The sequence below is a fragment of the Lepus europaeus genome, chromosome 5 (assembly GCF_033115175.1).
Source record: "Lepus europaeus isolate LE1 chromosome 5, mLepTim1.pri, whole genome shotgun sequence".
NCBI lineage: Eukaryota > Metazoa > Chordata > Mammalia > Lagomorpha > Leporidae > Lepus > Lepus europaeus.
Window position 1 is genome coordinate 6,297,205 of NC_084831.1, and position 14,818 is coordinate 6,312,022.

General features: G+C 61.2%; 1 protein-coding gene across 1 annotated transcript in view; it reads right to left on the reverse strand.

Moving 5' to 3' along the window:
* CLSTN1 (calsyntenin 1) overlaps positions 1 to 6,153 on the reverse strand; it is a 69,442-nt gene extending 63,289 nt beyond the window's left edge. The window contains exon 1 of the mRNA XM_062190400.1: positions 5,881 to 6,153. Coding sequence (XP_062046384.1) covers positions 5,881 to 5,974 — 94 coding nt within the window. The 5' untranslated portion in view covers positions 5,975 to 6,153. The remainder of the gene's footprint in view (positions 1 to 5,880) is intronic.
* Between the last annotated feature and the right edge of the window lie 8,665 nt (positions 6,154 to 14,818).

A 14,818-nucleotide genomic window follows, 5' to 3' on the forward strand; every position in this document is an offset into this window, starting at 1 on the left:
AGGGCTGGGTGCGGCACAGGCACGAAGCAGGGGTAAGAGTGAGGTCGGGGAAGAGCAGCTGGGTGACCAGCAGGTGCCCGCGCCGCCAAGTCCAAACCCAGGCTGAACGACCGCGGCACCGGCTGGCAGGAAAGGCCCGACAAGGTCTGCAGGTCCGGGCAGGAAGGTAAGGGCCAGCCTGGGAGCCAGCGACGTGGCTCAGCAGGGAAAGCCACCACCTGCGACACCGGCATCCGTATCAAAGCTCTGGTTCAAGTCCCCGCTATCCCCTGCTTCCGATTCAACTTCCGCTAATGCTCCTGGGAAGGCGGCAGATGGCAGCCCCAGTAATTGGGCCCCTGGCACCCATGTGGAGACCCAGACACAGTTCCTGGCTCATCTGGGGAGTGAACCAGCAGAGGAAGATCTTCCCCTCTGTCTCTGTCGCTTTTTCAAATAAATCTTTAGAAAAAAGAGAGACAGAGACAGAGACTGGTGTTGTTTGGGTTTCCCACACAGGTGCAGGGGCTCAAATACGTGGGTCACCATCCATGCTTTCCCAGGCACATCAGCAGCACACACGACTGGAAGTGGAGAAGGACTCAAACCAGCAGGCCCATAGACAGCGGCTTAACCTGCCGCACCGCCAGCACACCAGCCTCGAAAGCCGCTGTGTTTTTGTTTTGCTTTGAAAAAAAAAAAAAAAAAGAATGGATGTCAGGAAAGGTGATCTTTCGCCCTAAAGAGCCAGCGAAAGTTCAGATCAAGGTCGACTTGCAAAGCAGCAGACTCAGTAGATGCTCTTAGTATCGGAGAATCAGGCAACTCGAAACAGATGGCTGAGCGATTAACATTCATGCGTGACCACAGAGGTGATGGAGAAAACCGCAGCTCCCCGAGGCCGCCTCCGCACCGCCCGCGGGCCCTGATCGGAAGGAAGGACGTTCAGATGTGTTCTGCAGGCTTCTAGGATGTTTCAGACTCAGCTGAATCTCTGCCGAGAGCCTTTAAAAATAAAAATGCCTTGGCAACGGATCGTGTGAGGATTTTTGATCTAAATAATTGCATCCTAAAGCTAAATGAGCAAAAATATGCCTAAATTCGGGGATGACCGAGTGCAGAATTCTACCTCCCAGGAGGTGGCAGGCCAGGGCGTGGGGACTCCTGGCCAGGGCCCTTCCTTGGGCATCACAGGCCACGTCCGCGGGGCTCTTTAAACAATGCGGCAACGTGACCCTGCACTCGTCACTGCCACCAACCCTGGACCCGTGGTCCTGAGCTCTACTCAATCTGAGTTTTCCAGCAATGGACATTTTTAGCTTCATTTATGAAGTCACAAGATTCCTCCTTGGTTTGGTTGTACCAAACCAAGACCCAGCAACACCTCGCTGCGATGACCTAAAACCTCGGTCAGCAGCGGAGCCCGCAGCCGCGGCCTCCCCAGGGTTTCCAGCGGGACCAGGGAAGACTTCGCTCCAAACCCTCCATTCTCCTGTGGCAGGAAGCAGTGCGTTCCTCACTGCATCTATCTTCATGTGAGAGGCAGAGAGAGAAAGCGAGTCTCCCACCTGCTGGTTTAAGCCCCAAATGCCTGCGAGAGCAGAAGCTCAGCCAGGCAAAAGTCAGGAGAGCTGGGAACTCAATGCAGTGTCCCCCGTGAGTGGCAGGGACCCCACAACATAAGCATTCGCAGAAACCCGGTGTCGGGAGCCAGAGCCAGGAATCGAACCCAGGCATTCTAAAATAGGACAGGGGAACCTTAAACCCTAGGCCAAATGCCAGTCCTAGATTGCACTGGAAATACTCAGACTTGGTTTCATATATTTAATCAAGTCCTGAAGCTACTTTTATGGAATCATGGCATTTTCTAGTTTCAATGTAAAAATAACATATCCCATAAAAATTTCACTTAGGTCATCATCTTCAATAACCAAATCTGAAATGGCACTTGCTCTTCTTGGCTTAAAAATCAAACAGCACCAAAAAGCATACGTGTATGAGCTCCTAAATCTACCTTCTGAAAAAAGAACTCCTTTGAAACTGCTTGGTTTTAGGCCGGCGCTGCGGCTCACTAGGCTAATCCTCCACCTTGCGGTGCCAGCACACCAGGTTCTAGTCCCGGTCGGGGCGCCGGATTCTGTCCTGGTTGCCCCTATTCCAGGCCAGTTCTCTGCTATGGCCAGGGAGTGCAGTGGAGGATGGCCCAAGTGCTTGGTCCCTGCACCCCACGGGAGACCAGGATAAGCACCTGGCTCCTGGCTTCGGATCAGCACGGTGCGCCGGCTGCAGCGTGCCAGCTGCGGCAGCCATTGGAGGGTGAACCAATGGCAAAGGAAGACCTTTCTCTCTGTCTCTCTCTCTCACTGTCCACTCTGCCTGTAAAAAAAAAAAAAAAGAAAGAAAGAAACTGCTTGTTTTTATGCTTTTTCTCCCAAAGAAATATGCGGCTTGGGGGGGGGTAGTGATACCACTTACAACTCCCAAACCACGCTCCCACGCCGGCCTCCCGCCGGTGCTCCTGGGAGGCAGTGGGGAATGACCCGAGTGCAAGAGTTCCTGCCACCCCCGGGGAGACCTGGGTGGAGCTCCTGGCTCCTGGCTTTGGCCTGGCCCAGCCCCAGCTGTTGTGGCCATTTTGGAGGAGTGAACCAGTGGATGGAAGACCTCTCCCTGCCTCTCCCACTCTGCCTTTCAAATACAAATAGTTGAAGGGGCCAGTGCTGTGGCGGAGCAGATTAAAGCCCTGACCTGCAGCACCAGCATCACATACGGGCACCAGTTCGGGTCCTGGCTGCTCCACTTCCGACCCAGCTCTCTGTTATGGCCTGGGAAAGCAGCGCAAGATGGCCCAAGTGCTTGGCCCCTGCACCTGTGTGGGCGACCTGGCAGAAGCTCCTTCAAATCAGCCCAGCTCCGGTCTTTGCGGCCATCTGGGGGTGAACCAGCGGATGGAAGACCCTTCTCTTCTGTCTCTACCTCTCTCTGTAACTCTTTCAAATAAAATGAAATCTTAGGAAAAAAAGAATATGTAGGCAAAGGACGAACTGGCAGGCTTCAGCTTAAAGGGTGCTTCAACTGGCATGCACTCAGGATCAGTGCGACCATCTTATGTCTCCAGATCTTCTCTGTGACATCAACGTCTTTCACTCTTAGCTCCCAGGACACTTGTCTGAGGGCCACACTGCAGCCCACAGAGGACGCTGTTCCTAAAGGCAGCTTCTGAAAAACAAGGCAGCAAATGAGAAAAGCAGCTCCCCACCAACAGCATTCCAGGGTCCTTTTCTCACGGCGCGGCGCCCACATGGCGCCCCCACCGCTGCCGTCAGCAGCACAGGTCCTTGAGGGAGCACCTGAGGGCCAAGCGACATTCACCTGGCAGGTGAACCGAGCACCTGAAGCCACGCTGGCTCCTCCCTGGGGCTTGCTGGGGACAGGACTTCTAGAAGGCAGCTGTGTCTGGGAGACTCTGGAGCGAGGCCTCCCGGACCAACGGGAACACGCCGCGCTGTTTCAGACTCACAACTGTTTATGTTCTGGTTTGGGGCAAGAGAGGCGCTGATGTGCACAATGCAAAGAACACAGGGGCTCCTGGCGGCAAACCTAAGGACACCCAGAGGGATCGGGGCAAAGGCGGCGCCTGCTCAGGGGAGCAGCGGCACAGTTCATGCCCAATTCCGAAGGCCACTGAACACAGAGCCACGTGATGCTGAGCCCCTCGAGGATTTAAACTACGGAAAAGTAAATAAATAAAAATGGATTTGTTTAAAACACACACACACACCCGTGCTGAAATATAGCCGTCACCCTTCTTTCAATCACGTAACAAACGCTGCGTGCCCACTGCATGCGCTGACCGGCGCCCACACCAACAGAGCGCGTTTCCTCCTGGGGCAGACGTGCTGCCGGGGTGAACAGGGGGGACAACACCACGAGCCAGCGCACGGCGGGCGAGTCAGGACGGCAGCCGCGGAGAGCGGAGGAAGTGACGCACGCAAGGGGCATTCGGAGGCACTGGACAGAAATGAATCTCACACAGCGCAGTGAGGACAAGGCTCCCGGAAGTCTGTGTGCAAAGGGACCAACGACAGTACCATTAACGACAGTATTAATGACAGTGAGTATTAATGACAGTATTGGCAGTGAGTACTGTGAACGACTGTGTTACTAACAGGGTTTGGGAATGCATCACCTGACAGCCTTTCTAAGGGGTGCTCCTACAAGCCTCCGACCTCCTCCACGTCAGCTCCCCACTTCTGGGCATTTGCCAACCCCGGTCCCTGCAGAGGGCAGGGCCTGCAGACACGGGCCTGGGGGTGAGCCACGGCGCCTTCCTCATATTTCAGTTTTCTTGGTTCTTTTTTGTTTGCTTGCGACCTGCAGCTACGAATAAGGTGAACTCGGGAAACAGCCGGCAGCCAAAGGCGAACTTTCGTTAGCCCAGCGGCTCACACGGGTGTGCATCCTGCGGCTGCTACTGGACGCGGCTGGAGCAGGAACAGCCAACAGTTCCCTCGTGCGGACCGCGATGAAAACACGCTCGGGCAGGGGCTGAATGAGCATCTCCTTTAAAACGAGCCCTGAAACGGCGTCCCCACAAACTGCACCTGCAGTATTTCACAACGAAGTCGTTTTGTTCCCACTTCATGCAATACTCGTGAGTCATTTTCTGATCTGGAGGTTGGCCAAAAAAAAAAAAAAAAAAAGGAAACCGACGAACCGGTGCTGAAGGTTTTTTATTGGGAAATGCGAGGAGCCGCAACTGCACCGAGGACAGCCTGGAGGCGGCGGGCAGCCCGCGCACGGACGTCAGCGGGCCGTCACCAGGGGCGCCGGGCAGCCCAGGCCGCTGCACCGCGAGCTGCTGGGCGAGGCGGGAACCCGAGCGCCGAGCACACGCAGTGTCCAATCCACGCCCCCGGCTTCCAGACGCGTGGCAGAACTCTGACCTCCCCCCACCCCCGGGGCTATGGGGGACCCTCCACCCCGCGTCCGCCAAGGACTGCAAGTTCTCGGTAACTTTCTGAGACGCGGCCGGGACCCTCGGCCACCAAGCCCGCATCGCAGCAACCAGAGCACGCAGCGCGCACCTCCCTGCGGGTGCGGGAGCGGGCGCGGGGCCAGGCTCGCACGCGCCCCGCCCGCCCGCCCGCACAGGTGCGAACCGCACGCCCCCCACCATCGCCAGGAGCAGAGCAGGGGGCTTCAAGGTCTCGCTGCTCGGGAAGACGCCCCGGTCCCCCTCACGCCCCCCAGCCCTGCTCCCCGTCACTGCTTCCCGACGGGAAGCCCCCGAGCGGGGTCAGCTCGCTGCGGGCAGGCCGTCGGGACCCGCGGGGAAGCGAACATCCGCAATGCGTAAGCTGCTCCCGGGCGAGACCGCTCCGTCCCCGGGCGCGCGAGCCGCTGCCCAGGGGCTACGGACATCCAGGTTCAGGGACACACCGAGTCACCCATTCGCCGAGGCGGGCTAACTGCCGCCTAAGCGCGAGACGACCCCGGACCCACGAGGCGCAGGCATCCGAGGGGCCCCCCGCGCCGCCGCCGGGAAACCCGCAGCGGCCGGGGACGTCGGCTCTCCCCGCGCGAGCGTGGCCGCAGCCCTCGCCCCGGTCTCACCTGGGGGCGCGAAGGTGCGAGGCGAGCAAGCAGCGTCCGTCTCCCAGCGCCAGGAGCTCGCCGGCGGGTCCGAGACCCCCGGAGCGGGCGTCCGCGGCGGGTCCCGGGAGGGCGCGGGGGAGTGGGCTCTTATGTAAGCCCCCGCCCCCGGGCGTGCAGCGAGGCGGCCTGGACCCCCGCGGCCCCCAGGCGGGGCTGCACCGGGGGCGGCCAAGGCCCAGAGCCCCGCCCGGGACCGAGGCCCGGCGCCGGGGGGACCGCGCCCGCTCTCCCGCACCCCCTTACCTCGCGAGGCCCAGACGCCGCCGCCGCACAGCAGCCCGGCCAGCAGCAGCCGGGCGGCCGGGGCCAGCGCGGGCGCAGGGCGGCGGCGCAGCATCGCTCGGGCTCCCGGCGCCGCGGCCGGCCCGACGCGGGAGCGGCAGGGAGGCGCGCGGGGACGCTGCGCGGGGCTCTGGCAGCTCGGCGAGCACCGGGGTCCAGGCAGGAGCCGCCGTGACGCTGGGGCCGCGCGCTCGGCCGCGGGCGCCTCCTCCGCTCGCAGCAGCGCCTCGCTGGAGGCTGCGGCGGCGGCTAAGATGGCGGCGCCGCTCTCTCTCGGGTCCGGCGAGGGTACCCGGCCGGGGGCGGGGTGGCGACGGGAGGGGCGGGGAGGGGAGCGACGCCGGGCGCGCGCGCGGGCGGGGGCGGGGCGCGCGTCCGCGGGGATGCGCGCGCGGGCGGGCGGGGGCGGGGCGCGCGTCCGCGGGGATGCGCGCGCGCGCGCGCGGGGGCGGGGCGCGCGTCCGCGGGGATGCGCGCGCGCGCGCGCGGGTTGGCTCCCGGCGGCGGGGAGGCGCCCGGGACCGCACCCCCGGCCCCGGCCCCGGCCCCCGGGCGCCGGCTCCTCGTCCCCCACGCGCGCGCCACCGCCAACGTCAAGGACTTGACCTTCCCAGCCCCCACCCGGGAGGCGGCCGCCGGGGGGCCGTCGCGCCCCCAGCACCTAGTCCCTTGGGCGAGTCGCGATGTCCTCTCGGGCCGAGTCGGGGCTGCGGGAGCGAGCTGCACCTGCCGGCCCCAGCCTCTGCTCGCCGCGCGCGGCGGGGAGGAGGGCGCCTGTCCTCGGGAGTCCGCCCTGGAGACTTCGGCTGTGGCCTCTCGGAGCCGGCTTGGTCTGCACGACCTTAGTGGGATGCCCAAGTCCCCCAGAGATGCAGAGGCCCGTCCGAGTGGACGAGGGTCCGGCGAATCTCACAGGGGTCTCTGCGGTTCTCCCCTCTTCCTTGTGTCGGGGGCCCTCACCTTCTCTCAGCTGGAGCCGGAGGCAAACCCACACCAGGACAGCCGTGCACACCCCGTGTGCCAGGCGCTGCGACCCCGAGACAGCATCGTGGGCTCCACTGTGCAGTTGGGGAAACCAAGTCAGGAAGGAGAAAGGGCCTCTCCACTGGGGAGACCACCCTCAAGAGAACCTCCCCCCCCGGGACAGATGGTCCCATAAGGAGCCACCAGCTGTATTCAAGCCTGTGCCAAAGATGAGCCGGTGCTGTGACCCAGCAGATAAAGCCGCTGCCTGTGCAGCCGGCATCCTGTATGGGTGCCAGTTCGAGTCCCGGCAGCTCCATTTCCCATCCAGCTCCAAGCAGCGGAAGGTGACCCAGGTGCTTGGGCCCTGAAGCTCCTGGCTCCTGGCATCAGCCCTGGCCAACCCTGGCTGTTGCTACCATCTGAGGAGTGAAATAGCAGAGGGAGGGCCTTTCTCTGTCTCTAAACTCCTTCAAATAAATAAAAGAACACCCAGTGGGACCAAGGGCCAGGTTCTCCAAGGGGGTCCTGCTGCTGGTGGGCTTTGTGGGGCTGCGGGAGGAGCCCACAGTGACGCGTGGAGGGGTCTGGACTTGATCCCACAGCCAGCAGGGAGCTGAGCAACCCTTAATGGAAAATGCCCCTGTGCTGTGTCACCCCAGGCACTGAGATCTGCAGAGCCCACCCCGATGGTGCTGCCCTTCCCCTGCCCCCCTCCCATGAGGAGGGCCCCTCCCAAGGCCACGCCCCACTCACCACTGCTTCCAGCCACCGCTTTGAGTCACCACCGCCTCCCAGGCCGCCTGTCCCTCCCTGCTGCCAGCCCATGAGGTCCCAGCGCTCTGCCCCTCCCCACCAGTGGGCCCAGGGCTCGGTCTGCCTCTGTCTTCACTCAGGATCATTTCAGCCCAGGGCCGCCTCACCTAGCATATCCTCCCGGACCCCTGCCTACAAATCCAGGCTGTCTCCCCCAGGAAGTCCTCCTGACAGGTCTGACCAGACAATCCAAGCTTTGGAATCTGCTGCCCTGTGGGACCAATTCCCTAATGCATTTGTGTCTTTTCCTCCTCCCTACTGTGTTCTAACGGGAAGGACCCAGATGGTACAGTCAGATGGGACTGGACTGGACTTCTGGCTCCGACTGCTACAAATGCCCTTGGACGGAGTTAGGGAACCGAGTCTCCACCCGTGAAATGGAATAAAAACCCGTTATACAACATCTCCAGTCCTCTCACCCGACTGAGCCAGTCACCAGGGGCCCTGGGAGGGGCCTGGGTCTCCACACCCACTGCCTAGAGTTGAGAGATTAAATGAGGTGATGCGATTAAAATGCCCCCTAGAGCCTGGCATGCCACATGTCCAAATAACACAGAATCAACCAAGCGGCACGCGATCATCTCTCTTTTCCCGCGGGGCGGGGTGCAGCTAAGCTGGGACTGAGTTCGTGCTGGGTACTCCTAAGTGCTCAGTGATGACCTGAAGGGACTGTTGGGTGAGGGGTTTTTATTATTATCACTGCACAGCTCACACCTCAGAGGGTAAGAACCGCATCCGGAAGCTTCCCCAGGCACCGTTGCGATTTACAAAACATTAAACCAGAAAGGCAGAGTCTCAAAGCCGCGTTTGGAATTAGGAGGCTGAAGCTGAGAGGGAAAATGTAATGAACTCAGCTCTGTTAAAAACACAAACAAAAGCTCTTCAGTGTCTGGAGTCCCGATCCCTTTATCTTCTCACCCTTGCTGTCCCTCAAAGAAACAAAGAGATGAAAAAGGCCCGGAGACAGGTGGGGCGGCCAGACGGCTGGGGAGCTCCGTGCCACCTGCACGGCTGAGGCTTTGCCCACCTGAGCCCGTGCACCTGCCGAGCTCAGCCGGAGCGCGGTGGAAGCAAAGGACACTGATCAATTTCATTTCTGCTTCGCCGGACGATGGCCCCGGCCATATTGGTACTTATCAAAGGTCTCCTTTGTGATGGATTAATTTGTCCTCAAAGTGGCCCTGGGGTGGGGATCCATCAGGACTTAGGTTATGGTTAGCTGAGGGGCGGGGGCTTGCCCTGGCTGAGCCAGCCACTGGCAGAGCGGCAGCGTCTAGCGTCCAGGAGCAATGGCAGTGAGATATCCCCCAAGGGTCCTTTGCAGGGAACATAGACTTGATGGTAGGGGGACGGCTTAGTTAGCTGGCCAGGGAAGACCTGAACTTCCGGAGGCCATGTGAGCCCAGCAAGGGGCAGAGGTGGGAGGATGTGAGATTGTCCCAGGAGCTGCGCCTTCGGAGAGCCCCCGGCCGAAGCTTTGCACCCACACGTGACGCAGCCTTTGTGCCTCCAGCCCCCTCTGCTGAGGCTTTTCTCATCCTCCCTGGCTCACGGAGGAGACAAATGTCAAATCTGCTCGCGCGCGTTGCTAGAAAGTAGGACTCCTGGGCTCTGCTTCATGCCTGTGTGAGCCCAAAACGGTGCCTCTGCCCATCTGTGAAAATACCCCACAGACACCAAAAAAAGCCCTGCTCAGGCTCCCACAGCTTGGAGCCAGAAAGCAGGACTGCAAGCCTTGGCTGTGCCACCCCCGGCTGTGCCAGGGCCGTGGGAGGCAGAGCCCACCGAGCTGCAGGTTCCTCACCCAGGTCCATGGCGGCCGGGAAGATGAAGTGCTCACGAGTGGGCGGGGCCTGCCAGTGTGTCGTGAGGGCTTTGCACAGCAGACCCGAGGCAGGAAATCGACCCTCCCAGCTGATGTCCCGCTGACAGGCTGATCACAGACCCCTAAGGGCACCACAACCGTGGCCCCCAGGACCAACCCCCTCCTCCCCTGCCGCTTAGCAGGTGGAAGGTGTGACCCCGTCTCTGCCTTCTGGTGGCCTGGCTGGGCCACTCCATTGCTGTTAGAAGGGATAATTAACAAGAGGCAAAACCTGTGCCCAGGAGCAAGGACTCTGGTTGGACGGACCTGGGTTCGAGTCCTTTTCTACCCATTTCCTTCCCTTGAAGCCTCCACTTATTTTCGCTCTCCAGTTACGTAAGTCGTGCAAGGTTTCAGGTTCGTCTAGAAAGCAAGGAGTTCGGAAAACCCTAGCTCCACCCCTATGTCCTCCTCCCCTCCCCGGTTAGCCTTCCGCCTGTGTTTGGCTTGTCTTCCCAAATCCAAGCCAATGTTCCACGCACTGTTCTTGTCCAGCTGTTAAAGCCCATGGCCGCTTTGCCACTTAGTGGGACACGGTGGGGCTGCTGCCCCTCGCCGCACACAGACATGGGTTTCCTGCCGTCTCCCAGTTGCATGGTAATCCGCTGCCGTGGCTTTCTCTAGTCTCTGTTGGGGGTGTTTCCCTCCAGTCGTTTGTTGTGCGAGAGCTCCGTGGTGAACGTCGGTGTGTGCGTGGCCATCTGTGCCACGTCCTGCCTCTGCAGCCTCCGGGGAGGTCCTGGACCTCTCAACCTCAGCATGTCCATCTGAAGAATGGGCACAAGGCAGTGGAGCCAACGGCCACAGAACAGAAGTAGGGGCCATCCCTAGAAGCCAGTGTCAGCAGCCGTCTGCCGTTACGGTGACGCCCTGTTATTCCCAGCCCGGAGTGCTAAGATGTCCTGGTGGGTGGCAAGAGGCCATTCCCACGGAGTCCAGGGCACTGGGCTGGGACCTTCTGGCACTTTCTATGACTCTCCGTTTGGAAAAGAACAAAGGATTCCCACGCCAGTGAACATTTCCAGGAAAGCAAAACCCTTCCCTCCCACGGGAGCCAGGCCCCTCCCCTGCGCACCCCAAAGCTGGGATGAGGACTGGGGCTTCCTACATAAATCCCTTCCCACTGAAAAACCAAAGGCACCACCCAGCACGCTCGCTTGCCAGCTCTGGGGAGGCACAAGGACCGCTCGCCTGTGTGTGGGGCACAGGGGCGGCTGCCTCCTTCTGCAGTGTGCCACGCAGCGCACGTGTGCTCCCCACTGTGAGGACACGCGCCCGAACCCAACAGGGCAGAGAGGAGGCAAAGGCCAGGGCCGAAGCGGGCACAGCGCCCCAGCCCTGCAGGGGAGAAGCCGCCTGTGAGCACAGTGGGTGGAAATGACACAACCTCGGAGGAGTTGGGACCCCTAGGTCCTCCCGGGGGCTCGCCAGACCTCCCGCACTGCAGCCAGACTGCGGGTTAAAGGGGTTAATGGAACAAAAGAGGAATGTCTTACACGGTTCTGATGCAGCCAGGCCGGGTTCCAGTTACTAGCCGAAAAGAGCAGGCAGCCTAGTTCCCGTGAGCCGCAGTCTCCTCCCCTGTAAGACAGTAATCATAAAAACCGCTTTCGATGGCAGTGCGGGAAACGTGAGAGCGTGCAGTGTGGGGCAAGCACAGCACAGGTGCTCACCTGGTGCCGACTGCCCTCGCCCGGCCGGCGGGGACACGCGGGAGCGTACGTGGGAGGTGTGAGGAGGCGCCGACGGCAACAACTTTCTCACGGCACCGGAGGGGGCGCGTGGGGCTTGGGCTCTCCCTTTGCCAAAGGGTGTCTGTGTGCTTTGGGCTCATGGTCGTCTCCCAGGAAGAGGTTTCTCCATCCCATCTAACTGATGGCAAGCAGGAGTTGGGGGGCGCTGAGCAACTCCACAAGACCCTCAGGCCTGGGGCAGGCACTTGCCTATCAGTAAAGTCGCCGCTTGGGACACCTGCATCCCATATCACAGCACGGGGTTCAAGTCCCGCCTCTGCTTCTGAGCCAGCTTCCTGGGAGGCAGCAGGTGATGGCCCAAGTGCCTGGGTCCCTGCACCCACGTGGGAGACCAAGATGAAGCTCCTGGCTCCTGGCTTCAGCCTGGCCCAATCCTGGCTGTTGTAATCATTTGGAGAGTGAACCAATGGATGGAGAGCTCTCTCTCTCTCTCTCTCTCTCTCTCTCTCTCTCTCTCTGCCTTTCAAATACAAGTAGACAAACTGTAAAAGAGGAAAGACCACTCAGTTTGGAGTAGCAAAGCCAGCTCTCGCATGAGGCTTCTCTGGTGTTTTTGTGTTTGCTTTTTCCTCCACCTCGAAGCCCCCCGAGCCAGCAAACCCCAAGATAATTCCCGAGCCAGACTGCAGGGCTTCTGCCCCCCAAGAGTGCTGGGGACCCCTCCTGGTTCTCCTCCCTCATCCACATAGCAGGGATTCATCAGCCCCCAGAGATGGAGAAGTCCCAAGCATAGCTCACACTTGGCATGCTGTGGACCGACTTCTTGCTGGTGGCAGGCCCGTGCCACGAGCACAGTTATCACCTTCCTTTCCAGATGAGGACGCGGGGGCTCAGAGAGGTTAAGCGATCTGGCCAAAGCCACACAGCCAAGTGGCAAAGCTGGGATTCAAACTCGGATCTGTCTGGCTCTAACGCTGAGGCTTTCGCGCACAACGTTGGTGAGAGTTTCTGCAAGGCCAGGAAAAGCCGCAGAGGCACTGAGGCAGGCTTCGCGGGCACCTGCCCTTCCCCACCCCCACCCCACCACCTCCACCCCCAATGCTGGGGGCGAGGATCCAGCCAGAACACAGGCGGGGCGTCCTGACCTCCCGGGCCAGGTCAGGCTCCCACACAAAGCGCACACTCGGCCTCCACTCCTGAACAGAGCTCTTTTCAGGCCCCCAAGCCGCGACGCTGCCCAGCTCTGCGGCCTCCGCGTGCTACATCCTCGTGCCCGGAGTGGGGAGAACGAAGACTTGCACCTCACAGGGATCACGCGTGCCCCAGCCCTGGACACGCCTGGGAAGTGCTCAGCTCTTTGGACCTGAGAGCTCAAGAAATGCGGCTGCTATTCTGGCTGGGTCCGCAGGGCCCCCGACAGGCGTGGGGTGGGGAAAGGGTGCTGACCCTCCTCTTCTCTCCACCTGGCCAAATCCTGCTGCCTCTCCCACCCACCATGGTCCTACCCGGGTTGCCCTCTGGGGGGAAGTCAGGGGAAGGGACCTCGTGCTGGAGAGAGCTACCTCTACTCCAATTCCTTTGTGTGCAGCCAGCCAGGGGGGCAGCAGGGAGGGAGGGCGATAGCCGATAGCCACCATGGTACCCTCCCCCATCCTCTGGGCCCCACTGCTGGCCTCATTGAAGTCGAGTGCAGGGACTTTGATCATTGGAGCCCATTGATTTAGGGATGCAAACGAGAAGCTGCTGTCCAAGGAAGACCCCCCCCTCCCAACCCTGCACAGAGGGCCCGGAATTCTCACTGCGTCTCCCAGCCAGGGAGGAGGCCCAGAGAGGCCTGGGAAAGGCAGGGAGGCAAATCACAAAAGGGCACCAGAGCCAGCCAGGCGCTCGCCCTCTGCCCAGGCCGTGGGAGGCAGGGATGACCTAGTGGCCAGGAGGGGAGTCCCACTCGCATCCTACCCCCCAGACCCCGACTCCCCGGGCAGCACTGGAGCAGCTGGGAGCTGGGACGGCTGGGAAAGCCAGAGCCTGAGGCTAGAAGCCCCGTTTGTCCTCGGTTGTTTGTCCTTGGTTGGCTGCAGGAGGCAGAAGGGGAGGCCCGGGGGATGGCAGAGGGGACACACAGAGGGGACACACAGAGGGGGCCGGGGAGGCTTTCCCAGGCCCAGCGCAGGGCAGGGAGGCTGCATGTAGAGACTAAAGCTCGTGCCAACCCCAGGCCTGAGCAGGGCACCCCCCAGCCACAGGAGGCGACCGTGGGCGGGGCAGTCTCCAGAGGAGCAGAGACAAGGGACGGGGCCGCCGTGTACCAGCATTGGCCATCTGCCCAGAGCTGGCAGCCCCCATGGCATGGAGGGAAGGTGGCAGTGCAGCGCAGCCCAGGGTCCCAGCCACCCCCTGCGCCAGGTGTGAGTTAGAGGACCAGCTCCCAAGCCCCGTGCCGTGCAGTCTGCCTGCCCGCATTGCTGAATGCACGGGGCCCCCGCCAGGACTTGTGCGAGAATCTGGACCCTCCCTCTTGCAGGAGCTAGAGGCTCTTCCGTGCCCCATGGCCAGAGCGGGGTGCCTGGCTCTGGACAGGATACAAACAGGGTGCCCCCCGGCACCCCCGTCCTGAGGCTGCACCACGGCTCAGCTCTGAGCTCGGTGAAGGCAAGACAGATGCTAACGTTTTCCTCTTTGCTAATTTGAAAAGGAGCAGCAGTGAGCTCAGGGGTGCGGCTCAGAGGGGTGGGGGTGGGGGGCTCTGCGTCCAATCCCAGGTGCTTTGTTCCCGCGGTTATTAATTGCAGGTTTGGGGTTGTGGCAATTAACACAATCACGGGCTCTCTTTCTCATCCGGCAGGCCACAGCCACGGGTTTGTGGCCAAGGATCAAGGGGGTGCCCCTGTTCGTGATTGACGTGTACCCCCCGCAATATTTAGGTGTTGAAGACCTGACCCCCAGCCCCTTCTCCGGAGTCGGAGGTCATCCAGCTACGATGAGGTCACTTACGATGAGGTCACTGGGGGCCCTAACCCAGAGTGACAGAAGGTGTTCGGACAGACACGGGGACGGGAGGCCACGTGAGGGGAGCTGGCCATCACAAGCCAAGGCGAGAGGCCTGGCACAGGTCCCTCCCTGCCGCCCAGGGACCCCACCCTGGAAACACCGTGGTCCCTGACTTCCAGCCTCCTGAGCTTGCTGCTGTTTGGGCTCAGCCCGTGGGACTTTGCCATGGCAGCCACAGCAGGCGACAGAGCCACCTCTGCGCCCGGCAGAGTCCACCAGGTGGGACAAGGAATGCTGGGGGGGGGGGGGCACCGGCTCTGCTGCCTGTGTGGAAGCTGCCAGAAGGCTCTGCTGCTAGAACCACAGCTCTCAGGCCGCCCCCGCCCCCGCCCCCGGGGTCTGTCCGTCAATGCCGCCTCTGTTCTCCCGGGCTCCTGTTTCTGTCTCCTCTGTAGTCCCCTATTAGTCACCTGGCTCTGCCAACCCCGGGGCCATCTCTCCCTCTCCCTTTGTCGTCCTGAGGCCAGTGCCAGAGGGCCGCCTACCTTGTAAGGTAAACACGCTGCAGGTT